Source organism: Astatotilapia calliptera, chromosome 16, assembly GCF_964374335.1.
Source record: "Astatotilapia calliptera chromosome 16, fAstCal68.1, whole genome shotgun sequence".
In the NCBI taxonomy this organism is placed as follows: Eukaryota; Metazoa; Chordata; class Actinopteri; order Cichliformes; family Cichlidae; genus Astatotilapia; species Astatotilapia calliptera.
Genome location: NC_137437.1, coordinates 21,156,693 through 21,183,614, shown reverse-complemented (window position 1 = coordinate 21,183,614; position 26,922 = coordinate 21,156,693). Strand labels below are relative to the sequence as shown.

At 37.8% G+C, this 26,922-nt stretch overlaps 1 protein-coding gene across 2 annotated transcripts in view; it reads right to left on the bottom strand.

The window, feature by feature from the left end:
- The window catches only part of stk39 (serine threonine kinase 39), a 33,235-nt gene that overhangs the window by 4,588 nt on the left and 1,725 nt on the right, over window positions 1-26,922 (bottom strand). The window contains exons 2-17 of one of the 2 annotated variants that reach the window (XM_026145248.2): window positions 26,731-26,843; window positions 26,363-26,471; window positions 24,821-24,959; window positions 24,453-24,508; window positions 23,309-23,418; window positions 20,229-20,330; window positions 19,735-19,868; window positions 19,544-19,592; window positions 18,299-18,364; window positions 14,042-14,164; window positions 13,288-13,317; window positions 12,816-12,872; window positions 11,948-12,009; window positions 2,486-2,538; window positions 2,220-2,288; window positions 1,881-1,945 (exon numbers count right to left, since the gene is read on the bottom strand). In XM_026145248.2, coding sequence (XP_026001033.1) covers window positions 1,881-1,945; window positions 2,220-2,288; window positions 2,486-2,538; window positions 11,948-12,009; window positions 12,816-12,872; window positions 13,288-13,317; window positions 14,042-14,164; window positions 18,299-18,364; window positions 19,544-19,592; window positions 19,735-19,868; window positions 20,229-20,330; window positions 23,309-23,418; window positions 24,453-24,508; window positions 24,821-24,959; window positions 26,363-26,471; window positions 26,731-26,843 — 1,337 coding nt within the window. The remainder of the gene's footprint in view (window positions 1-1,880; window positions 1,946-2,219; window positions 2,289-2,485; window positions 2,539-11,947; window positions 12,010-12,815; window positions 12,873-13,287; window positions 13,318-14,041; window positions 14,165-18,298; window positions 18,365-19,543; window positions 19,593-19,734; window positions 19,869-20,228; window positions 20,331-23,308; window positions 23,419-24,452; window positions 24,509-24,820; window positions 24,960-26,362; window positions 26,472-26,730; window positions 26,844-26,922) is intronic. The other variant, XM_026145249.2, reaches the window with a different exon arrangement.

Sequence of the window (26,922 nt, the reverse complement as noted above, 5' to 3'; positions counted from 1 at the left end):
TGTCACACTGCACAAAGGGACTTCTTAAAAGCACATATGGTGTATTCAGATAGCGCAACAAAGATGCACCGTCGTCAAAGAAAATAAAATCACCTAAAGACTCACAATAATCCACAATGTGAAGCGCACAAATAAAAAATCATTCTGATAAAAACAAATTGTGTTTGACTACTCAAATCATGACACTCCTCTCCACAGACAATACAGACTTGATACAAAATTTTATAGTAACCACAAAAGGGAAGATGTGGAGGTCGTATTTTCCTCATTAAGAACTCATTAATGTGGATTCGTTACACAACGGTAACAATACATCACAAAATAAAATCAATGCTGTATTGGATTTTTGTCACAATTGAGATAATAAAACAAAACCTAATGTAGTTATATTATTAAAGTTGAACTGATAAACACTGACTATTGATCTGTTAAGGCTGTTTTTATTTGCATTTGAATGTTTGTTTTTAGTACATCGTATATTTTGTTTTACAATGATGTTGCTATAATGCTATATATTGCCCATTGCACAATCCAGTACTTTACAGTACATATACATGCTCAGTGCTGCTCAGTAATTCAAACAGTCAATCACTTGGCAGCAATTAAATCTACTTAGACTGATGCATGTAAGCCTAAATGGTCAAGATGACCTGCTGATATTCAATCTGAGCATCAGAATCAGAGGAGAAAGGCAATTTAAGTGACTTTGCAGATGGTAAGCTTATCGGTATTTCAGAAACTGCAGATCTACTCAGATTTCCCTGCACAACCTTTTCCAGGATTTACAGAGAATGAGCCAAAGAAAAGAGAAAATATCCAGTGAGCAGCAATTCTCTGTCTTGTTGATGGTTCAGAGAAGAATGGCCAGACTGCTTCAAGCTGATAGGAAGGCAACAGTAACTCAAATAACCACCACAACCAAGGTATGTAAAAGAGCACCTCTGAACATGTCCGACCTCAAAGTAGAGGCGCTATAGTAGCAAGAGAGCACGCCTTGGTGTCACTCATGTTAGTTAAAATTACATAATAGAAAAGAAGACTAAAGAACGGTCTCAATTTCTGTTGCAACTTTCAGATGGTAGGGTGAGAATTTGGTGTGAACGATATAAAAGCAAAGACCAATCCTTCTATCAAGAGTTCAGGTTGGTGGTGATATATTGGTGTGGGCGATATTTTCATGAGCCCGTTAGTACCGACTGAGTGTCGTTTAAACGCCACAGCCTTACTATTGTTTCTGACCACGTCTTTATGACCACCTTCTGATGGCTGCTTCCAGCAGGATCATACACCATGCCACAAAATTCAAATGATTTCAAATTGGTTTCTTGACATGACAATGAGCTCACTGTACTCAAATGGCCTCAAATAGTCACCAGATTTGAATCCACTACAGCATCGTTGGGATGTGGTGGAACGGGAGAGTCCTATCGTGGATTTGCAGCAGAAAAAAATGAATCAACTATGTGATGCCATCATGTCGATATGAAGAAAAGAAACTGGAGCCAGCACAGAACTAGCATGGTGTAGCTAACAAAGTGTGCAGAGTGTAAAATAAATGTGAAAATGTATGTTATATTTAGCCTGAATGAACTTTATCCCTATAACAAAATATCCAAACATTTCAAGTCCAGATTTAGAGAAAAAGGGTAAATAATTTTAATGTCTTCTGTAACATCAATCCTCTAACCTTCTCCTTCACTTCTTCTAAAATAATTTCTTAACATCATCAACTGAACATCTTTTAGTTTTACGCAGAGTTTATGTCTAATAACTCCAGTTCTCGCTAAAGCTTTCCCCAGCAAGCTCTTTATGGTTGGACATCACAAGCCAAGACAAAGCCAGGGCAGCTGTCATGAACCATCAATCATGTGGAAACTCACCAGCTTAAAGGTCAGTACTTTGTAGGTAATTGGGTCATCTACAATCTTTTGAAGGTTAGCAGCAACTGTAATAGAGGAAATAATTGTGTTCAGTAATAACAAACACGTTTTATACTGAGGAAATTTTAGGACAAGCTCCTGCTCCCACAATGAAAGAGCAGTCTAGTGTAAATATGAAGACTAGAAAACCAGTTTTAGTTATTCCAAGATCCAATTTAAATGTAATTCATCCTGGTAATAGGTTTTCTATTAACAAATTATTTCAAGATGATGTTTTCCAGTAAGCAGGCTATGTATTCAAACAACACAATTTATGAGAATAAAGAGGCACAGCATTACCAATAACAACGTCGTGCCCATTGACCAGTCCAGCTGAGAACAGTTCCTGGGAAACCCCATCAGCAGTGTCTTGTGAGAGAATAACATGACAAATATTGGACCTCATACATGCCACTTAGCAGGTGATTGTGTTAGAGACTGAATCAGATGCTGTCCAGAGCCCAGTGCCATTACCCATTATACAGAGAACAATTCAGTCATCTAATGTGGTGATATTATCACATAGGGAACAGCATATTCCTAATTAATTGAGGCTGAGCTCTTACCTCGCCCAGGAGTAAATTCAAACCGGATGTCATTCAGCTCCTTTTTGGAGTTCCTGGAAAAAGAGACAAGGGGATGTGATTGCAGAGCAGTACCTGAAATGGTAGATTTAAATTTGTTGCAGAGCAGAGCGAAGACATGACCTGAGCAGCACAATGTTAGAAACAAGCAGGATGAAAGCAGAAATGAAAATGCCTCCAGTGATCTAAGAGAAGTGATCAAACAGTGAAGAGATAACTCCCCCCAGGTTTCAAGAGTAGACAGTTCAGAAGTAGAAACAGCAAGCAGAAAGTTAGAGCGCATCTCATCTTCTAGAATGACCGTCCTGCTATGAGCTGGGGTGAAACTGCAGCGAACGCAGTCATCGTTTCTTCACACTCTAGTTACAAGCAGTCCATCAGGAGAACATAACCTCATCAGGACACCTCCTTATATGAACCCACCTCGGAAAAACAAGACGACGACCTACCGGGGTCACAGATATACTAGTGTTCTGTTATTCTTATTCACTGCTTCTCGGGTAACAGTCATTTCATCTGTCTGTCGGGCTTTTCATACCATGTGCAAAATAAATAAATAAATGTGCTCTTCATGCAGTGGCCGTGCAGATCTGTATTTCACCCTCCCCATTTGTGTCGTCATTTGTAACGACTGCAGCGATTGTGTTAAAACCATATTTGCCCCCCCATCAAACAATATTTAGTTTACCAAGGAGAGCTGCAAACTAATAACCCAAAGCCTGCAAGGCACTTCACACAGACACAACTGCACCGTTTTATGCATATTTAACAAGCCTCGCTCTCTGCATGTCAAAAACCAAACACACCCTCCCAATTTTTTCAGCTTTTTAAGCCGAAAATTGTCTCTCTCTCCCTGTGTGATGTCAGTGTCACTGCTGCTCTGCAACACTCTGTTTCATCCACTCCACCAATTTCTCTGCATATCATATTTCACTATATTCCTCTTCTGTAAGTCACAATGGTAACTCCTCATTATTAGATTGATAATGAACAATTTCACAATTGTTTACTCTTATATTCTATAAATATTCATAATTCTTCTTTCAAGTAATGGAGTTTTTTTCAGTAATTTCTACTAAGGTGGATAAGCTGTGTCCTAACTAAGTGTTGCGCTTGCTGGTCACGAATGATGTCTGTTTGTCTCTACCTTTGTGCAGTACATACTATGAGTTTTTTTTCTCATTTAAAAAAACCTAACGAGAGTGGTAAGAGTCAAATGAAAAAAGTGAACTTGTGGGCTGCAGAATCAAAACAATGACGTGATGTTAAAACACTGCAAGCAGGGAAAACTTCTTTCTCATAATCACAGTGATAGCAAAACCCCCCACTTTAGCAGCCTACACAATTAAAGGTGTCAATAAATGATGCTAATCACACTGAGGCAGTTTGCATAATAACAGCGAATGAACAGCCTAGGAAAAGCAGCAGCTATTACATAAAATTATTAATTTATTAATGTGTTTCTTTGTTAGAAGCTAAATTACCAAAATCTTCCTTAGAAGCATAATTTGGTGAAAGTAGGACAGTCGCATAATACGAATCATCTCTTCCTTATCAGGTTTTAAAATTCTGTAAATACAACCTCAGATGAATTACAGGACACAACATTTTTCACTGTGGCCTTATTTATCTAACACAAATTAACCCAAGATTTAGAAGCAGTTTGTGAAAAACTAAGAGGGAGACTAACAGCCATGTCGGGATAAACAAATGCACTTAATTGATCATCAGCAAATATGAACACCGCTATACAAGCCTCTTCATTGATGTGGAGCATTCAGGTGTCCCAGGAATCTTCCCCCCAGTGGATTGTGCAATGCTCACAGAATATGCAAAAATCCCAAGAGCTACATCTCAGTTTCTACAGGCCTCATGTAACTTGTTAAAAGTTAATGCTCATGACAGTAAAATTAGAAAAAAGACTGAATTTGTCTCTAAAAATAGCATGCCAGGACAGCTTAGGTTTGCAAAACTGCATCTGAGCAAAGCACAAGATTTCTTGAAAAAATGTCCTTTGGACTGATCAAACCAAAGTGAAGATGTTTAGCCATAATGCACAGCGTCATAGAGAGAAACCCAAACACAGAATATCAGCAAAAATCCCTCATACCAGCACGGTGGCAGGGGAGTGTTGATTTGGGTTCGTTTTGCAGACGAGGGATCTGGGGACTTTGCAATCACTGAGTTAAAGCTTGGCTGAAACTAGAAATTCAACAGATTCCAAGCACAGCAGAAAATCTACAACAGAGCAGCTTAAAAAGAACAGGACGAAGGTGTTTCCATGATCCAGTCAAAGCCCAAACCTCAGCTCAACTGAAATACTGTAGTTCAGCGGTCCCCAACCGTTTTTGCGCCGACAATATTTTCACAGACCGGCCTTTAAGGTGTCGCAGAAAAATACAACAAAATAAAACTAGTACCGGTACCGAAAAAAAGAAGATTTATTCGTAACACACGTGAAAAGACCCAAGAAAACCAAGTTAATGAAAAAAACGATAACAAAATAACGCTAAAAACCGCTAAAAGCCCTGAAAACCATACATTTCACACCCAAGTCTCAACTCTCGCGGCCCAGTACCGGGCCCGGGGGTTGGGGACCGCTGCTGTAGTTGACTGTTGAGAGAGCTGTACGTAAACAAATGCCAGCAAACCTCAATGTTTGTAAAGGGTAGTGGGATAAAATTCCTCATCAACAGTATTAGAAACTGAAGTTGTTGCTGCTAAAGCAACTGAATCATAGGATGCATTTAGTTTTTTGCAAACTGCTTCTGTAGTTTGTCTTAGTGTAATCTGTCATGTGTTGTTGTTCATCTGAGGTTGTATTTAATCAATTTTAAGACTATTTACTTAATGACTATTATATCCTGATATGTAAAACCTTAGAACTTTGAAACTTTGAAATTTGCAGAAAACCTTTGTATTTCCTAATTTATGCATGATCACAGTTTAACATATGTCTGTGATTATTGTAAATGTAAATACATATATTATATTAGAGAATACAGTTCTAAAATACAACTATAATTTTGAGGAAGTATAGCCTCAACTGTAGACTGTAGTAAAATGTAAACAAACATCCAGCTAGTTTGACTGCATTGATAAAATGTGCCTTTCAGCCTCTTGCAGCATCAGCTTGCATTCATTTGCATCCCATGCATTAGAAATCTGTCTTTAAAATGCATTTGTGACATGGGAGCGGCTCTCTTCTGATAAAGGCACGGCCTGACAGCACTACCTCTCAAAACAACTGCATGTAGGGGAAGATTAATATGGTATGTAGTCTGGTTTAATAACTCAGCCAGCTAGTCCACAACCCCGATTTTAGATTAGATCAGAGCCATAAGTCAACACACACACACAAACAGGTCAAGACATATCCATAATGAGTTTGTTTGTGGCAAGAGCATAAGAAATGGGGAGAGTCAGGATTTACTAGCACTTAACTGTGAGTCAGATTAACTTTTTTAAAAACATTTTGCTGTTGAAAAAGAAAAAAAATTCTGGTGGAGCAGATGGATGTAAGCATCTCTTTTCCCAGGGTGGAAGCTGAGAGTGTACATTGCCAAGGCTGATGAGGGAACGTGTATTTCAGATGATTATAAACATGCCCAAAAAAATCGGACTTAAATCTGCTTCCTCTGTAGAAAGCCCGCGGAGAGTGTTTAGAAAATGTTCTGTCTACTGACTCCACCTGGATCATTCGGGATTATCCCTGTATAGCAGACTGAGGATGGAGATACCCCTCTGAAGATTCACACAGTAAAGTTTGCATTTCATCAACAACACTTTTATGTGACAACACTGTGAGCTAAGTTACACACGTGACTGTAAAAAAACAAAAAGAACAAGTGAGAGTACCCATTTCTTCCCAAAAAAAAACAACATACCTGAGGTACAATCATAACATGCACGGACTGCTTATCCACTAATAAGTAGATCATATTGTTTTAATGAACATTTTATTTTACATAATGGAGACAGGCAGAGAAATCTCCGGTGCAATCCATTAAAAATGTCTTCAGGTTTCACCAGTGCACTGCAGCATTGTCGGCTGTCACTGAGGTTTCTGATAATGAAGCCAGCTGGAATTTTTAGATAAGAAAATGCAAATGTAACGCACGCCATGAAGCCATGGCCAACAAACAAAAGTCCCACTATGCTGAAAGTAAATCATTTTTACAGAACAGATAAACTAAATTTTGTAGGAAACTGACTCTTTGAGGAAAGATTGCATATTAATAGAAGAAGAAAGAGGACAAACGAGGAAGTAGTTCAGTTAAATTCATTGAAATGATTATCTGAATTTGTAAATTGTCCTTTAAAAATCATCTAATCTTTTAATATTTATTAAGCTACAACAGGGGTGTCAAACATCAAGCCCACTGTATGGCTTTGGAAAAAAAACTAATTTTTCTTCCAAATTTATGGACTAAAAAAACTGTATTTTCAACAGTAAACGTCGCCAAAGACACCACAGTAAGTAATAGATTAAACAAAATAAAAACTAAATATACTTTTATTGTTAGTATTCCATTAAAATAACAGAAAAAAATATTATTTTGGTTTTTGTTTTTTTTTTACAAATCACTATAAAGGTTTTAGCTGTTGTTTGAGCTACAGTTCAAACTGTATTTTTTATTTTTTATTTTTAAATTACACAACAAGCTGCCAGTACTTCCTTGAAATAATAATTCTTAATGTGTAAGCCTGTCCACGCTCAGAGTAGGGTAACAGCAATACCCTGTAAGCCTTTTAACTGCTAAGGTGTAAAAACTGAGACATAAGGCAATTAACAATTAAGAGGTTTCTCAATAGTTTTACTGGTCCAACCAACTTGAGATCAAATTGAGGCACACTGCAAAACGAATTTGATACCTCTGAACTACAGTAAGCTAGTCTTTATGTCAGCACACGCCAGCTGAATAGTTCAACTTATTGTATTTTCCAAAAAAAAAAAAACCACAAATTACAATTGTGGAGAATATGGCTTCTAATAGTTAAAGACTTTTCAATGAAAACGAGTGAACGCTTTAGAAACACTGATTCACAGAACTGCGGTTCCATATGTAACAAACCCAACAAACCAATTTTCTTGACTAAACAAGATGTGGCTAACTTGTGAAATTGGTAACCAGATTTATCTATCATTAGTAAATTATGATTTCATAATGTGTGTTAGATTAGTCAAGTTGAAGCTATGACCCCTAAAATACACAGAGTATGCCTTTAATGTTCCAGCTCTGACACTGTTTTGTTCCATCCTTGGCTCTATTTCAAACCAGGAGCATTTATGTTGAACATTGACTGGTTTCTCTATGCTATTTCCTTGTCTTAGCTCCAATCCAATGCATTTGTGTCCATATTTGCCTGTATGTATAGTTATGCAGACCATCATCTACATATTGTAGGTGTTAGCTATAACCAGGGGCAATGTCACAAATAACGGCTCTGCAGGCTACTCTTGTTTGTGCTGTTGTTGGTCCTTTAGCTATTCATGGAAAAAAAAACAAACAAAGTTCTTGCAAAGAGCTGAAGCAAAACTAGTGTTAGAAACAATTCTAGTTTCCATTACAGACACTTTCTGTGCTCTTCATGCTGAAGTTATTAGGTCAATGGTGCACTGCCTTGCACATGAAACATTTGTTTAAGTTAAATTAATCTCAAAAGGGTTACAAATCTGCATGCAATCCATGAGCTATTCAGTGCATTTAGAAAAAAATATCAGAACACAGAAACACAAAGGATGCTCAGGTGTCCCAGTTTTCCACTTGCAATTAAATATAGCTTCATGTATCTTTTTGTGAATTTGTGATTCTATGTCAAGTTATCAGCATTAGAAGCGACACGTGCACTTGATGATATGCGACTGTCAGGTGATACGTGCATATTTAACCATCTGTAAGTGAAATATCACAAATATTTTTAGATACTTGTAGAAGAGTGAAAATGATCAGATTTGAGAAACTGAATTTAAGAGGCTTTGTGTAAATTATGATTATTTATTTAATTTTTGATGTATTTTTAAAAATATATGTACATGTCTTCTATTTACTGTGTACATGTGTGGACTGAAGCATGCATTTGTAAGTACTCAAAATTATCCACAGACACTTGTACACATTTGTAAATCTTAGTTTATGCTTGTGGATCTTATCATACACATTTGTGAACCTATTGAGACAAATTTGACTCCACGGGTTTGAGACACAAACACAGCCTTGCAACTGTGCCAAATCACATATACAAATCTATGAGCTGCAGCGACCCTTTGGGAAAGGAAAGATATTTTTTTTGCAGTTCTCCTATTCCCGGTGAACTCAACTGTTGTAGCCCAATTTCCAACAAATCAACATTCGACCTGTGCACACTGTCATCCACATCAAGCTACGTGCTGTTGGTTTTTTGAAGGACTGAAAACAAGTTCATTTGCATAGGCTGCATAAACCTTTATGCAGGAAAACACCTTCACAAATGGACATAAATGCAGTACCATAAATCCTGCATCTGTTTCACCCTGACAAACACAGGGCACTTGCAGTAAAAATAATGTTTCCTGCGTTGACAAGTACAGAGAAATGCTGCAGTAAAGCAGGAACTAATAAAATCCTGCTCTACTGCCTAATAAAATCAATTTTGAGGAATGAAAGGATTTCTTTCATGTCAAAAAAGGGTTAAAATGTGTAATTTTGATTAAAAGATGTTTTTATTGGCTGGTGATGGCAGGAGAAAGACTTTAATTAACTATAAATAGTAGTCAGTCTATCAAGGAAATTTTTCTTTATACCAAATTGCAAAGTTTCTTATGACAAACTCTTCAGGAAATTAATTGTGAACTTGGCTATTAACAGCTCATTTTGTTATTAATGAGTCTGTCATTTATAAGTAAAAAGAAAAGTAAAAATGTGAATCCAGAGTAACCGCTTCATATTTTGTCTCAACAACATCTAAAACACAAAAACATATAATTAACCAGAACTGGTGAGAAATCATGGCCTTATTAATGTGCCAGCGACTTCCACTACTAGCAGCTTGCCTGTGCAGATGGTGAGGTGGATAAATCTTCCAAATGTTAGCGAGACAGAAAGGTTTATTTGCTTCACAAACAACTGTCAAGAAGCTCGCAAGCAATAAACCCATATCTCCAGGCTTAGTCTGACAGAAGCACACACACTACATTTATGTTTCTCTGAAATTTAATATCAAGATGATATTTCAGAAGCTAAGGTGACATTTGTCAACTTCTAGCTACCTTTTATAAACAAGAGTCTTAAGAAAACACAAGGAAATGTCACCTCTTGGCTAAATCAATTTGCATCTGTTCTATTTTGGCTTTTTAAGCTCCAGTGACATTGCACCAAAAGCGTTTCCCCTTTAAACTGCTGACATTGCTATTCTCAGGAGTTCTCAATGACACTGCAAAAAAAGAAAAAAGAAAACCCAGAAAGAGTGAACCAATCACAGCGCTTCTGTTCCTACACCTCTGCTACTGAGGGGATCCTATTACCATGAACTCATGCTAATTAGCTGAGAAGGGAGACCAATTAATTGTTTATTTTTGTCTTTGCAATGCAATTACTTTGATGTATTCACCATCTGAAAACCTTTAAACTTCTCCTAATTGATGAGGGTTTTTTTATGTAGCTTCTCAAAGACTTCGTAAAATAATGCACAAGTAACAACATTCAATATGATTTAGGCTCCCAAAATGACAAAAAGAACAAAGATGAAATTGTCTAATTACTCATTATAGACAACAATTTTTAAAAGATGCATTTGCTACACAGTGGCAGCTCATAAATGACATTAACGTCAGGTCAAGAACCTTTATTCATAATTAGTTTTACTGATTTTTAGTCAGAGTTGGAACTACTCAATTCATTAGTAAATCTGAGTTGTTCATTGCTAGTGAAACCTCAGTAATAATTCAGTTCAGGTTTTAAATTCAACTTTTAAAAACATAGTAAAAAAACAAACATTAAATATTGTGACAAATTCCAGCTAAAGCCTTTATTTAATCGGCCCTCTTAAATCCACTGCTTCTTATGCAGCCTCTTCCTATTTGCGAAAGCCAGAAATATATCTTTCTGCCCCCACAACTCAGGAGCACAGCCAAAGAAAATCCCAAAATATGCAGTCTTTCATCCTATAAAGCCCCACTGATTCACTTTAAAACATACCAGCCAAAAGCTTCTTAACAATGAAAAAGTCAAATAACTCCTAAAGAAACATTTTCTCAGCCAGCACCAAATTGCTTGCAATTGAAATCAGAAAATGCATGTTCAGTAGGACATTAAATATCTAGAAATGACAAATTCTGGTATTCCACTGTTACATCTGCTGTCTGAAACATCAGAAATGATCAAAACACAGCATTTTAAACCTTAAATGTAGATAAAGACACAGAAATATTATAATATATGAGTAACTGAAAGAAGAGGGAGCTTTTCAGTACCTTTTTCTGACAAATGATATCAAACATGTGGATTTACATTTTAGGTATCACATCTATATCTCTACTACACAAATTCACCTAAAAAGACAATGATACCAAGCGCAGTGAATGCTCTTCTCTGTGGACACAATGTCATTTGCTGGCTGAGGAAAAATGGCGTACTACTAAAAACACATGTAACTTCCTTAAAGTTGATTTAAAGCTAAATTCATGTTTAAAGCTGTGAAATGGAAGAGCAGAAAAAGCCAAAACCATCAAATCTCTGCACGTTTTCACCACCAGGTTAGAATAGTCAATTTTCACCAATGAACAGGTAGCCGTCACCTGTTGCATGCAAGATATTGTTTTCTTGGTAAGCACAGAATAAAATTGACACCTGGGGAGAGACCTTCAGGTGTCTATTCAAGCAAGAGCGTGCTCAGCACCGGGCTCATCGGGGAGCTAGAGGGAGACTTTCAGCTGTCCAAAAATGCATATTGGTCCGTCCGATTCAGCATCCATTCTCTCTACTTCTTTTCTCTGTTTGTTTCATTCTGAGTAATACAGACCAAGATATAAACAATGCATTTCCGTACACCACACAGGTAATTGAACTCCCACCTGCTGCCAAAATTATGTGACCAAATCGCAAGCCTGCCCTAAGTCACGGGAATATTTCCATAAACAGCAATGTCTTGAATAATGCAGCAAAAAGAGTGAGGTGCTATAAGCGCAGGGAGGAAGGAGGAAAGCAGATTGTGGAGCACCGCGAGAGGCAATGATGTGTAACACCCCTCCCTCTGACTACAGCGGTAAGACAACATGAGATAAGGGGATCAGCGGTGATGCCAAATCCCTTCTGTGGCAGCCAAAGATCATTAGGTCTATTAGAAGCCTGCATTGTTTAAACTCAGAGATAACAAACTTGCACATTTCTTTGCTTTTACTGCTTTTAGAAAAATAGATCTCACTGACGATTTTTTCATGTGTGTATGTGTGTCTCTCAGTCTCACCTTAGCCGTAGTACCATGTTCACAGCACCTTGAATGAAGGGTGTATTCTCATACGGTTCAACCTGCATGAGAAAATATCTGGTGATGAAGCAGATTAAACATCAGACTGGCAAAAGCATTCACTGTGAAAAAGAGGAGTGAGAGTCACATAAAGCATGCACGAGAGAGCATGAAATTCTGCAAACTTCAAGATGAACATAAACAAGAAATGTGTGCACATACTATGTGATTTTTTTTTTTTTTACTGGAAAATGTCTTAAATTCATTGCAGCAGCAGGGAAAGTCTTAAGGGAGAAGAAAAGGAACAAGACATGAAGGTTTACTGTGTAAGGGTCTATCACTGTCATCAAAACCGTATTACGAATGGGCTTTTTATATGGCAAGGATGAGATATTATGGAAAGGAAATGACTGCTAAGAAGCTGTCAGAGTTAATTCCTGACTGGGACACAAGACTACACCTCAAACTGCTTTGGCTCATTTTCAGACTGACAAAAGCCAAAGAAAATGGGATACAATGGCAGTGAGTTTTCAGATGAGATACACCCAGTCACTGAGCTAGCACTGTCAGGCAGACAACCATTTACTCTGAGTTATTACTGCTGAGAGCATCCCTCCAGGAGACCGACCGTCTCCATGTACGCAAGCACACACACACACACACACACACACACACACACACACACACACACACACACACACACACACACACACACACACACACACACATAAATATACGCCCACTGACACGTCCACAGACAGACACGCTCTAAGTGTGCACGCGCAGAAATGAACACAAACACACACAATCACAGTGGAATCAAGGTCATTGAATCATGCCAAATTGGTGCTGCTGCCGAATCCCTCACCTGAGGATGCTGAATAGACAAGCCTTCAATAGGGACATTGTTGGCATCCTCCTCATTCTAGGAGGAACAAAATGTGAGGCATAATTGTGCAAATGCTATTACATCCTTGGTAAATATCAAATCAGAGCTCATCGTATAAAGACAACAGAGGAAAGTCAATTCAAACCAATCAATGAGGAGCATTTTGTTCTCTTCATGGGACAGGTTAAATCAAATTCGTGGCATTTTTTAATGAAACTGCATAAAAATGCGAGCAGAGAAATAAACATTAATTAAGTGAGTTCATGATTCTTACACAAGCAGCAGCTCAAGTAGGACAGTCAAGTGAATTTAAAAATAAAAATACCCCTTTGGCAACTTATCGAATTGTAAAGCAGCAGAAGGATATGGCCGGTTTGTCTATGACTCTTTTTAGATATTCTAAGATATTTTGCAAGTTCAAATTGGTGTAGGAGAGGAATATCTAACTTACATCTTTGGCGTCATCTTTGACCCTTCGTGACTGGAGGGGGGAAAAAAACATTTTCATATATTTACTGTCAGACACACGGTAATAATCATCTTATATGTTCTGTTTTAGTTTGTCAAAGAGCAAAAAATTTATATAAGCCATACACTGCTCACAGACTGTATGTGTATATATCAATCCATCCACATATGCCTACACCTTTCTTTTTACACTGAAAAGCAGCCCGAAGTTTGCAAAAAACAAACCAAAGCACATCCGTGTTGAAAAGAAGAATATATATATATACCTTAAAAACAACCCTTTTCGTAAATCATTACTGCCGGTAGAGTATTATTTATTGCATCATACATTAAAGCTGGGAGTCTTTATCAAAGGGCTCTTTGATCATAGTTGTCTAGTTCCTCCTGCCTCAAATCCTTACAGCTATCTTCCAGCTCATTACAGCGACCTCATGACAGGCTCTCTCAGAGATAAGCCATCTGCTATCCAAAAAAACTAACCAATCAGGAAGGGGCGGAATGCACAGTGTCTAAGACAGAAGGGAAAGTTGCATAATGGTTTGATCTGCGGGTTGGACATGACATGCAACACCGTAATAACTCATATTCGGAATTTATGTGCAGAAGTTATAGTTCTGTTACAGTTTCAGACTGAAACGAGAAAATATCTTGGCTCTTTTGATGATGATTTTTACTGATGATGATCATAAAAGAGTAAACACATTGATTAATGCCTCCCTCTGTGGAGTCTCACCTACCCTGCCCTGATTTACCGCTGCTCTGCCTTCCTCGCTGCGCTCGTCCATTTCGTCGTCACTCCACTCCCAGTCTCCATTCTCTGTTTTGTGCAAGTGGCCACTGGAGCCGGGGACTCTCCTGACCTGCAGCATTACGACATCCAGCACACGATGTTAATTAAATTATTTGTGCTCCTTTGACTTCATGTGTCTGTACATTGTGCTTTACCCATGAGTCCATTAGCTTTTACAGACCTTTAAATAAGAGCACTGACCTCAGTGATTTACATAACGTGGCTGCGCATTTGTGACATGAAAGGTGAACGTACAAAGCCACATTCAAGTCATTTAGTCTGTTAAGTATGTTTGGTACTGCAGTGGCAAAGGTACTGCTTGGTTCTGAAAAGATCTTTATTATGTAACCAAAAAAGGAGTTTAAAGTTTAGAAGTTTTTCTTGTTAGGACAAACTTCACAAAATCAAACATCCTTTTTTCCTGTGATTTAGATATTAGAAAAGATACTAGTCAAAAAAAAGAAATACAACTGCTGCGAAAAAGTTTTCAATCTTTGCATTACATCGTCATTTTGAAACCCAAACATATGCTGCCCGATTGGTTTTAGTCAACTGCATGATTTTTAAATTGTTTATGGAAGACAAATCAACTTGCACACAGCAGAATTGCTTCAGTTTACAGCATTTTCAAGCCAGTGGTCTTAAAGCACACAAAACAGTGTATGTGCAACATTGTTATCAGTGTCTTCATGCCACGACTGACTGAATCTGACCGAGTCTGGGCTATTGGCAAGTTGGATACTGGCATGTGTGTCTGAGCTGCTGCACACTTCCACGGTGTCCACGAGAGCATTGTCTCTGATGCGACTGTTCTTGGCAGAACTGAACAGAGGTACCAAAATGCGGTCCTCCAACTTGTACTTGTGCCATTCTTGCAGCAGCACCCCACCCTGCAGTTGTTTCAGCAAGACAGTGCCTACCCCCCACACTGCCAGAGTAGCTCGAGCTTTTCTGGATCAGGAGCACATCCAGCTACTTCCTTGGCCAGCATTTATTCCTGATATGTCTCCTACTAAAAATGCCTGGAACTTGCTGGGTGGGCATGTTCATCAGAGGCAGCCACAATCAATGACCACTGCACAGCTGCAGTATGCACTCATCCAGGACTGGAGAGCAATTCTTCAACAACAGAGCCAGACACTTGTACAGACCATGTGCAGACAAGTGAATGCTTCCATCACGCCCAGAGGAGGCCCAAAAACTCATACTAAATGTCTTGTTTATGCATATGGTAATGTAGTTCAAACATAATCTTGCATTTCTTTTTTTGACTAGTATATAACATCTATAGTCACAAATAAACTCATGTTTCCAAATAGATGCAAAACCCATTTAGTTAACTGAGATAAAAAATAAAAACAAACTTAAACAATTTAGTGTACTTACAAAACTAAATTAAAATTTACAGAAAATATCTTTATTTTTAGTCTTACATTTGTCAACATAAACACAAGGAAGCACTGTTGCATATGTTTCTGGAGACCGGCTTGTCATGACTGTGAGTCAGCAGCCTTCATACACGTGCTGTATTATACCATCTGATAAATGTGACTAAAAACTAAATATATATATTGACTAAACCTACACTGAACTAGAAAGAAAGAACTTTTCACCAGTTGCTTATACCATTTCAGTAGGTATAATTTGGCATAGCACAATAAATACAAGAGAAAAAATAAATGACTTAACTATGGTAGTTATAGTAGTTATAGTTAAGTAGTTATACAACTGAAAATGTATCAAGTATAACAAGACAAAAACAGTAAGTATGGCAAATCAAAGCCTAAATACATAAAGCCTATAATTTGTTGCATTTCTACAGTTAAAGCATGTAAGAGAAGCAACATGCGAGATGAGACACAAGGGCACCACAGTGTTACAGAAGGGAGCACACAAAACTGTAAGCCACTGGCAGCAGAGTCATAAAAATTCCCCAGCTCTAGATGGGGTCAAAGTTAAAGAAGCACTACCCTTGTGGTGGTGTCAGGTTTATTTTCCAAACCTGACACAGAACCAAGACTCCCCCAGTTCTGCTCAGGGTCCTTGAGCAAAACAGACACAGATCAATGCACTGGGCAGCCATACATGAAACCCAGCTGACATTCACTCACAGAAAGAAGAATACTGAGAAATGAACCAAAAATGTAGGCTAAAAATAAGATTGAACAGAAACATTGTATGTTCAGAATCTAAAAATGCTGGCGGTCGCTCATAACGGCGTTTTCAGACACTGCGACACACTCTGGTACAAAGCTGTGTTTTGTTTTGTTTTGCTCTTTTAGAAATCAGGCTGCAGAAAGCATTCAAGCAGAAGTCAATCAGTACTGCATCATCATTTGTGCACCAGACCATACATCTGAACTTGATATCAATCCCAATCTTATCACATGTTACTTTTTGTTATGCAACAAATCAATGATTCAAGCACACATTAGTTTTATCTGGCCTTTGAACTAATATAAAGCCTGCTAGTTTCTCTTTTAGACACTCAATACTGGGTGTAAGGGTGCCCTCTGCTGTTTTTTGGACCCACAAACACCTTCATTTTAAATGGCTGGCTATGATCCTGTATAACATTTCTATTTAAAATAAAGCAAAATCCCTCGCAAATGCCTGTTTGTATGTTCTGTAAGAGTCAGTTTCTCCTATTTCTCATTTCCGCAAGTCATTTCTGAATCCTAGTTCCATTTGTTAGATAAAGGAGTAATGTTCTAGCTCCATTATCATCTTAAATTACTTTGCTGGTGACAGAATCTGCCATCTCCTTTTCATTCACTGGAGCAGGTTAATGGAGAAGCCAGGTTTCTTTTAAGAGTCAAAGAGTAGCTGTGTGGCTTTAGGTCGACTTGTTTCATCAGAGAAGAATCCCACATTTGCTGACAGTAAAATACCACATAGGAGAAAAACATTAGAAAAAGAGCAACTGGTTACTAAGGCGTGAAGAGAAGGGAAAAATACAGATCAAAGAGAGGTGCACTGAGAACACGATCTAGACGATTTGAGAGTCTTGAGATAAGATCTAACAAAACCAGGGCCACAAGGTCGCAACATCCTGCAATGACAGTGTTTCTATAATACTGCTTGTGTCTGCAAGCTTTGGGTAATGTTGCTGAGTTTATAATGTAGATGACTCTGCAGGTCAAATCGGGACAAAGCAACAAGGACACTGGCTCTGCAGCCCACACATTTCCCAAAGCAAAGCTATCAAGTGTATCAGACACTACCTGTAAACCCTGCATGCTGTCTGTTTTGTACTTTTAAGAGGAATACACATGTAAAAAATGCATTCATTGCACTACACAGTTGTTGTGCATCACCACTTTGTGATTAAAAGGCTCCACAGAATCCATTTTATACTCTCTGAAAGTGATACCATTTCACACTGGCACAAATATTGCTGTGCAAGTTCAAAGTAATGTGGCTCCAATTGCAAAGCTTGCATAATTTGTGTATCAGTGACCATAAATACAGCCTAAATTAGAAGGTGATGGCTGTAATAAACTTAACTGTCAAACTCTGATATACTGCAGCACTTGTTTATATCCATTTAGCATTCTTTGTTATGACTTCCACATACCACCCACCATAGTCATCTCCCTTTCTATTGATGCCAAGCTATGTTTGTGCGTAAATACGACGTCATACACAGAAATGACCATGTTATCTACGATGTCCTTCCTTTACCATGTCAGTGAATTTCCACCTCTACGCTCACTTGCACTCTGCCTTCTGGCAATTGGCCCGTGTTCCCACTTCTGTCCTGGCCATCCAGGCGTAATGTTATGTGGAGTCAATATCAGCTGTGTCCAAAAGCTGCACTTCCTCTCAGTAAACTGTGACCAGTGGGAAACAGAGCAAGCGAACTGAGCAATAATCTGCTCCTTTCTGTTACCTAACCACAACAATTAATTTCACCCTGTTTGTCTCCGGCGTGACACATGCAAAGAGCTTCACATGAAACCACTGACACACAGCTGTACCGTCTGACTGTTACGTGGCAGTTGCCCATATTTTTACATAATCTACACAACAGGGTGTAAAGTGTTTGAGGTGCTGAAGAAAGTCGCAGAGCATCGCATGTGTTGACTGGAAATGCAGCACTCTGCTGGAGACAGACACTTCAGTCAGTTCCTCCTTGCTGCCATAATTCGCTCATGTTGAGTCAATAGCTGAGTTATTTATTAGAATGTTTACCCAAACATACCTTCTTCGCTCTCTGAGAAATCTTTGGTGCATGACTCAAAAGCTTCTCCACCAGATATTCTTTGTTCTGTGAAAAAAATGGTCAAAATATAACTAAGTTAGACGGATGGAAATCCAAAGGCTGGACGACACGTGAGAAGTACAGTATTGAGCAAAGGTCTTGACACACCTTTTATTTCTTTATATTTTGCAAGGAAAATGAGAAATAAGTGCTGTGATTTATTGAAACATTTGCAAACATGCAAGAAAATACTGTATATAAGGCAAAAACAGAAGGACATTGCTGAAGGACATTTAAAGCTTTTCCTTGGATCCATGACTGACAAGGTTTCATTGTGTGTTTTTCTATTCAGTTATGCTTTTACTGCTTTGGCAGTGTGTTTGGGACTATTGTCGTTCTGAAAAAAAAGCTTTTGTCAAACGGACACTTTCCAGATGGCAAGGCATGGTGGATACAAATCTTACGATACTTTCCTACATATACAGTTCAACCATTTTCAATAAGATCCTCAACACCACTGGCTGAACGCACGATAAGAGCCTCCACTGTGTTTAAGTGTTAAGTGGCTTAACAAAAGAAAATCATCTGAAAATCATCTGAAAATGGTCAGGTAAAAAACTGGACCAAAGATTAGTGAAAAAACCCGCCATGTCTAAAGAAAGAAAGAACTTCAGAGAGCTGGAGAACTATCGCTCAAGTTTAAAACGTATTCGAAGGTCTGGCTCTGTGAAAGCAAAACATAAAAAATGGAGGGGTGGCTAGAGACTTTTGCACAGTACTATAAATGGATTTATTAAGTCCCTGGTATAAATTGGTTACTGGCTATGCAGAAACAGCAAGATGAGGCTGCAGTACTTTTCACAAAATTAAAATGACCTTAAAAAGACTATTTCTCTAACTGCTAATCTACTTGGAAAAAAAGGATTTTGTAATCTTATAACTTTGTTATAAAGATTTTGGCTATTCACCATTTAACTACTTAACTAATCACTATTATAGTAAAAAAAATTCAGGAATACACAGTGCTTATTATAAGAGAACAACATTTAAATAATACTACTATTTCTCATATATATTAAATAATAGTAGCTAGGTTATGTTTTATGTCATTGCTGATTCATCCAAGTAAGTATAAACATCAAAAACGCATAAAAAAGCATTCACTGCGTGTATATCTGACTCGTCGCTGGCATAAATCCAAACAGACAGCAATAATAACAAAAGATAGTGAGATGAGACAAATACCTTGGCCTTTTGGAAGAATTTGCACTTCAAAAGCTCTGCGGCTGTAGGCCTAGAGATACAACAAACAAAGAAAAAAGAAAGCATCATTACAGTTACTGAATGTTAGTCACGATTGGGTCATTTCACTGACCAATAATTGCATCAGCTCTCTCCATTGATATATTTGCCTGATACATAAACATGTTGCTAACCTTTTGACAGGATCCTTCTGAAGGCACATAGATATTAGCTTTCTAAATGATTTGCCATATTTTTTTAAAGTTTCCTTGTCCTCAACACCTGTCTCTAGAGAGGGTGGATCATTCTGAAGGGTAAGCATTAAAACCTGAAAAGACAACAGAAGTGGTCATAACTGCCAACACATTTCACCACCAGTACAAAATCTGTAGATGAGGAAAAGAAACTAAGAGCAGGAAACTGTGGGAAATGTTGTGGAACATAAAGATGAGTATCTCTTAGATGAAACGCTGCCTGTTTATTAGCTCTTAGGTTTCCCAATTACAGAAAGAGCAGCAAGCCAAACTGCTCTCTTTCCACATAAAATTCATCATTACTAAGAAAACCTCAAAGACGTTTATTTAGGAGAAGGTTTATCAAGGTTTATGGCCAGTTTCCTTTTCTTTTTTCTTTGCCAGCACCAGTATATGTTACAAGACTGATTAAATAACACTGAATGAACACATACTTTCATGGGAGGGTAGCGGTGATAGGGGGCAGAGCCTGTTGCCAATTCAATCGCTGTAATTCCAAAACTCCATATATCTGCTTTAAAATCATAGCCCCGAACCTGCAGACACAGAATTACAGTACCGTATAATACCAAAGTAATGCTTAAGGCTTCATGTTAAGGCAATGCTGCTATTGGTTGTCATGTCAAAAATAACAGCATTCCATTACAAAAAGGGCTAGCATTAAGCAGAGACAAGATCAGGCAAATACATTTTACATAATAATAATAATAATAATAACTTTTTTGTATAGCAGTTTTTATGTGTTTTAACAGTCTGGATGAAGACACACATTTATATTTAAGTGTAAATATCCCAACATACAGTACAAAAAACAACACATTCACACTAAGGTTCTTACATTTGTCTATATAGCTAAAAATCATGGGAGGATGATTATGGAAAAGCTGACCTATTATAAAGAGTGTTCTTATGTGCTTACACCTGTCCTTATAGCTCACTGGGTTAAGCAGGTGACCCATATGGCAATAGACCAGCGGTCCCCAACCTTTTTTGTGCTACGGACCGGTTCAATGCCCGACAATATTTTCACAGACCGGCCATTAAGGTCTTGGATAAATACAACAACAACAAAAAATGATACAACCAAGACATATACTGTGGTATTTTGTAAATAATCGACACGCATTCAAAGTGTAATTGTGTAACTTTATTAGCAGCGTCCTCTTGAAACACGTCCTCCTGCCCCTTAATGCTCTCTGATCGTTATGGCAACGCGTAAATATTGCTTTCAAAATAAGACACACAAGTACAACACGAGAAAAGACCACTGCAATAGACTATTGCAGAAGGCTAGGTCTGAATCTGTCCTAGGCCATTTACTGCTCATCTTCCCTCACCTTCCAGTCTAATATCATAATCATAATAAAGGCTAAAAAAAAAAAGGTTTTCAGTAGAAGTTGAAAAAAAAACCCACTTAATCAGCTGACCTGCAAGGCTGTTTCAAAGTGTATGTGTTCCAACCTTAAAAGCTGGATTTAAAATAACAGTTAATAGGCCTTAATAAAAAAACAAGGTCTCAGCAGATCTGTGATATGTGCACGACCCTGACCATGTATGGCCTTGTAAGTGATTAATAAATTGAATCTGAATTTCACTGGAAGCCAGCGAAGAGCTAGCATGGTGGTACAGTGGTTAGTACTGTCACCTCACAGCAAGAAGCTCCTGGGTTCTGTGTGAACTTTGCACATTTTCCCTGTGTCTATGTGGGTTCTTTCTGGCTACACCCACAATCCAAAGACATGCTAATTGGTGATTCTAAATTGGCTGTAGGTGTGAGTGTGAGAGTGAACGGTTGTCTGCCTCTCTGTGTTGCCCCTATGACAGACTGGCGACCTGTCAAGACTATACTCTGCCTCTCACCCTATTACAGCTAGAATAGGCTCCAGCCCCCCAGCAACCCTGAATTGGATAACCAGAAGAAGATGGATGAATGATCAGTGAAGGGAAGCAAGCACAGGGTTGATGTGCAAGTGCTTGTTAGCAGCCTAGCTGCTGCTTTTATGTTTGTGGAGTGTTGAAGGGAGGAAACAAAGGCAGACTGAATGAATCAAAAGTGAGCAGTCTGATGAAAAGATCTAAAAGCAAAATACAAGAACCAAATAAAAAGCCCAGAAAGCAACGCAACACAACCCAAAAGAGTACATGAAAATACTGTACTATGAGGACTTTCTCAGCGGCTTAATGGACTGACATCTATACTAACTCTGGAGAAAATAACTTATGTATTAAGAAACAAACTGGATATGTTTTGGGCCATATGGACAAAATTCTAGAACATTACCGGGCCGCGTTTGTTACCGGCTGCAAGAGTTGAGGCTCGGGTGTAAAATTTATGGTTTTCAGGGTTTATAAGTCTGTTCCCCTGGGTCTTTTCCCGTGTTGTACTTGTGTGTCTTATTTTGAAAGAAATATTTACGCGTTGCCATAACGATCAGAGAGCATTAAGGGGCAGGAGGATGTGTTTCAAGAAGACGCTGCTAATAAAGTTACACAATTACACTGTGAATTCGTGTCAATTATTTACAAAATACCACAGTTTTTGTCTTGGTTGTATCATTTTTTTTGTTGTATTAATCCAAGACCTTAATGGCCGGTCTGTGAAAATATTGTCAGTCATTAAACCGGTCCGTAGCACAAAAAAGGTTGGGGACCGCTGGTCTATTGCCATATGGGTCACCTGCTTAACCCAGTGAGCTATGAGGACAGGTGTAAGCACACAAGAACACTCTTTATAATAAGTCAGCTTTTCCATAATCATCCTCCCATGATTTTTAGCTATATTGACAAATGTAATTTGTGCTAATTTGATATGTCTGTCTGACCCCCCCATTATGATTTTCTTTATTTTTGTTTCAATCATTATGTCTTTTGTCATTATTTTATCTCTTATTCTCTTATTTTATCACAGCGTATTATGTAAAACTTGTTATAACCAATAAATAAATATGTAAAACAAAAAGAAAACAATTGTCTATTGATGCACATGGGGTGTTTAGGGAAGTGAACAACAACTGGAGCAAACTAGACACAGATGTAGACAATCAAGGCAATGAAACTGGGGAGGAAGTAAAACAAGACAAAACGTAAGGGACAACTAAAAAAGTAAAACAGGAACTGAAGCCTAACACCAGATAAAACAAAGAAATGCTGATACATGAAAGAACTAACATAGGGCAACACAGACTTGAAGATATAAAGGAAGGCACAGAACACAACAACATTGAGGGAAGATAACAACCAACCCAAACTAACAAAGCTAAGTTTAAAGAAAATCCACTCTGGGACAACACATCAAGAGCTCAAAAATAACAGAAAATATTGCACAAGGTAAAGGGATGAAAAATATGGAATCAAACCCTAAACCTATAATCAAAAACCAAGGATAGTGAAACCAAACAGAAAACAGTTAATAAAAGACTAGAATACAAAAACCCAAAACAGACCAGTTGCATTTTATTCCAGTACATAACATAAAAGTTTTCATCAGCTCTTGCCTCGACAGAAACAGACTCACCTGTTCCATCACCTCTGGTGCCATCCAGCATGGTGTGCCAACAAAGGTCTTTCGAACTTTGTTTCTAGTCATGTCACCCCCTGTAGCTAGAAATGCACTCACTCCAAAATCTGTAAAAACAAAAGAAAAGCATCAGAACAACAGAGAAGATTTTAGAACAACAACACATGGTAATTGGCTCATTTAAAAATCTGGGTCAAAACCCTGTGTGACTGCTGCAGGGTAAAGAGTAAATATTGAACATCAAATACATCAGAATTGTTCATTTTCATTTTAGCTTGTTTACTGCGTCACAGTATGAAAAGCTGATCTCCTCTGGAATGAGTGCTGCATGCATGCCTATGTAATGAGCTGGTCAAAGCGGGTAGATTCAAAATTTGTGCGCATACTGTGATTTCGGTCTCTGAGTGCCTTGGAAAGTGCCTACAAATAAAATGTTATTATCATTTATTATTATTATTATTATTATTATTATTATTGACAAATCTGCAGTGACTGTATGGTGATATTATGTCAGCATTATTTTTGAATCTATTCCAGAATTTAGGTGCTACTGAGTGGAAAAGTACATCCAACCCAGTACTAGCAAGGTGAATCCAATTAATAACAATTAATAACATAATAACATGGCTAGTGAGTGTAAGCTTTGCAACAAGTCTGTTTAAGAACAAGAACAACAGGCAACATAGTGTGAATCCAGTATCAGCCAAAATAATGCATTCACATCAGGACCCTGAAACTAATTAACTCAACGAGTTACACTTGTGCTTATCCTGCTGTGCTTATTTGGTAACCTGCAGATATTTTGTTTTTATTTTATTACAGAGTCAACTGCTTTTTCTAATTCCTGTAATTGTTTTTATTAAAGGCTATAATCAGTCACTTCAATTAAATATAACAGACAGCATTAAAAAGCTGACAGCTTCAATGGAGTAACTGATTAAGCTGACACACAATAATTAGGAGAGAATTATGATTCTCGAATTTAAAAAAAGAAAACGTAAACATACATTATTGCTCTCTGTTAATTATTACAACCTATGAAATCAATTCCACCATCTTACCACAAATACAGTGCATGCATTTAGTGTGAAAATAACCAAAAAAAGAGGTTTAAGAGAGTGTTACACAGTATTCAACAAACCTGCAATCTGAACAGATCCGTCTTCCCCCAGTAGTATGTTCCCAGCTTTCACATCCCTGAGGTCAACAAAACATTAATGCAGTCAAACAACAAAGTCATGTGGAGCAGCATTGATTCTTCCACTCCTGTTAACGTGTCGCCCTAACCATCACCATATAGAACTATGCCCATGGGGGTCGTAGAGGGTTAAGTCTGACTCACGTTGACCTTGATAACCAGAAAGTGTACAGATCACGGCTGAGCTACAATCCAATGAATGAACGTATTTGTGTTCATTTTCAACATTACCACTTGGTTTTTTAGATAGCGGATCATATTTTCAATCAAACAATGTTGATTAAACAGAGGAAAAAGATATAAACCAATACCTGTGAATTTGTCCGTTTCTGTGTAGATAGTCCAGACCCTCCAGAACTTCGTTTAAAATAGTGGCAATGATAGGCTCTTCTAAAGCTCGATTTTTATCATCTTCTTTGCTTATGTGCTTAATTATATCGAGCATAGATCCTAAAAAGATGCCAGCCAAGAAAAGAAAACATGGTTAATTTTTAGAAAATAATGGGAAACAAAAATCTGTTGAGTGATTAATTTATGTTACATTTCAGTGTTTGTGTATTTGTATATTTTGGTATTTTTAGATTTGTTTTATTGCAGGGAGCAGCTTATTGTATTGTCTTTACAGCTGAAATTACTTAATTCAGTGATTTAAACCTATGGTTTCCTAGTTAGTTACCACTGTTGGGTGTTACTGCGATCACATTACATTGATTTCAGTTCGTGTGCTGGAAAATGTCAGAGTGGTTTACTGCGAAGATATGGACATTACTTTTATTTTTATTGTACAAAAGAGCAAGAGTACAATGGTAAAGTGCAAGCTCTGTACAGAAAAGAAACAACCACATTGTACTGGTAACTTTGGCTCCTAATAGCACTGCACGGACAGTCTGCTAACACAAAACTAGCCAAGAACCCAGAGCGATGATAAACCTGAGTGTATGCAGAACCCAGCCCAGCAGCCAGAGCCTGACCTTCAACAGGTATTAAAGGCAGTGATGAGCAGTCAGGCTCACTTCCTACCTGTGCACATTTGTAAAGCAGAATCACTGTTACGTTTTCAGCTTTCCGTTGTGTTGTCAGATTTTTGTTCATAATTAAACACTAAAAGAAACCTAGGGATTTGTGTTGGTGTACAGGATTGGATCCTTAGGTTTATATTGTTAAATGGTAATTATATAACATTATGTTTCAGGTAATTTTACAAAGTAATGAGAAAGTACGGTAACGAGTTATTACTTTCTGTGGAGAGTAATTAAGTTACGTGCTGCTTTATTTTTTTGGGAGTAACAACCCCGACACTGGTCTACAATTGTTGTCCCAGAGATTGTGATTGCCTGTCTGTGAAAAGCGCTTAATAAATAAAGTTTACTTACTTACTTAGTTTACTTACAGAGATATATAACGGTTACAAAATTAAATAAAAACGACGAGCAAATGTCGTTAATTTTAGTCTTCATGAGTGTGGTCAAATTTGTATTGTGAGGACAATATCTACAAGTGTTCCAACTATAAAGCAAAACTTAATTAAACCTTACCAATTACAAATGATTATACCTGAACTAATAAAAACTGAACTGAGCAAAAACTACTGGAGTCTAAGCAAAACTAAACTGACCTGATAAAAAAATTTTTTTATTAATTATAATGGATTATTATACTGAAACTGGCTTTATAATAAGTTTTGAAATTTCTCAGATGTAACGCTTTTTGTCAACTAGGCATTAACACAGGTTGATACACTGCTGTTCTTTAATCAGATTAAACACAGACCGGTGTAAGGGCATTTAAGACTTATGTTATCACATGAATGGCATGAATGCATCACTAAGCCACCCGTGTCAGGTGAAGCTTACCCCCACTCAGAAGCTTCATGACTAACCAGAGTTCATCCTTCACAACAAAGGAGGTGTAGTATGTGACAACATTGGGATGGTTGCACTGACTCATGGCTTGAATTTCTTTCTATTGGTAGAAGCAAATGACAGGATATTTCACATACAGGACATCTCATTTATTCAGGGCACTTGCTTTATCTTAATAATCTGCAACGAGCTGCATAAACAACAGGAAAGTTAGAAGATTTCTATGCAAACTGCATTAATAGATAAATGAGAACCATAACAATATGTAGCAGAAGTTAAGTAGTACTACAGGAATCGGGTGTGGTGTAAAAAAAACAAAACACTGGGTTGAGAAAACAGCCCGTATTTATTGTACTCACCAATAGTTCATCCATGCTGGTCTGGCATTTTTCCAGGTTAATTCTCTTTATGGCTACACGCTCCTGTCTGGGGGTACAGAGGGCTGCCTGCACAACAGCTGTGGCCCCGCTGCCTGAGAATTAGAGCCACAATGAAGCTATGACAAAGTAAACAGGAGCCAAGTGGGAATTGCATTACGCACAGCTGGAAGA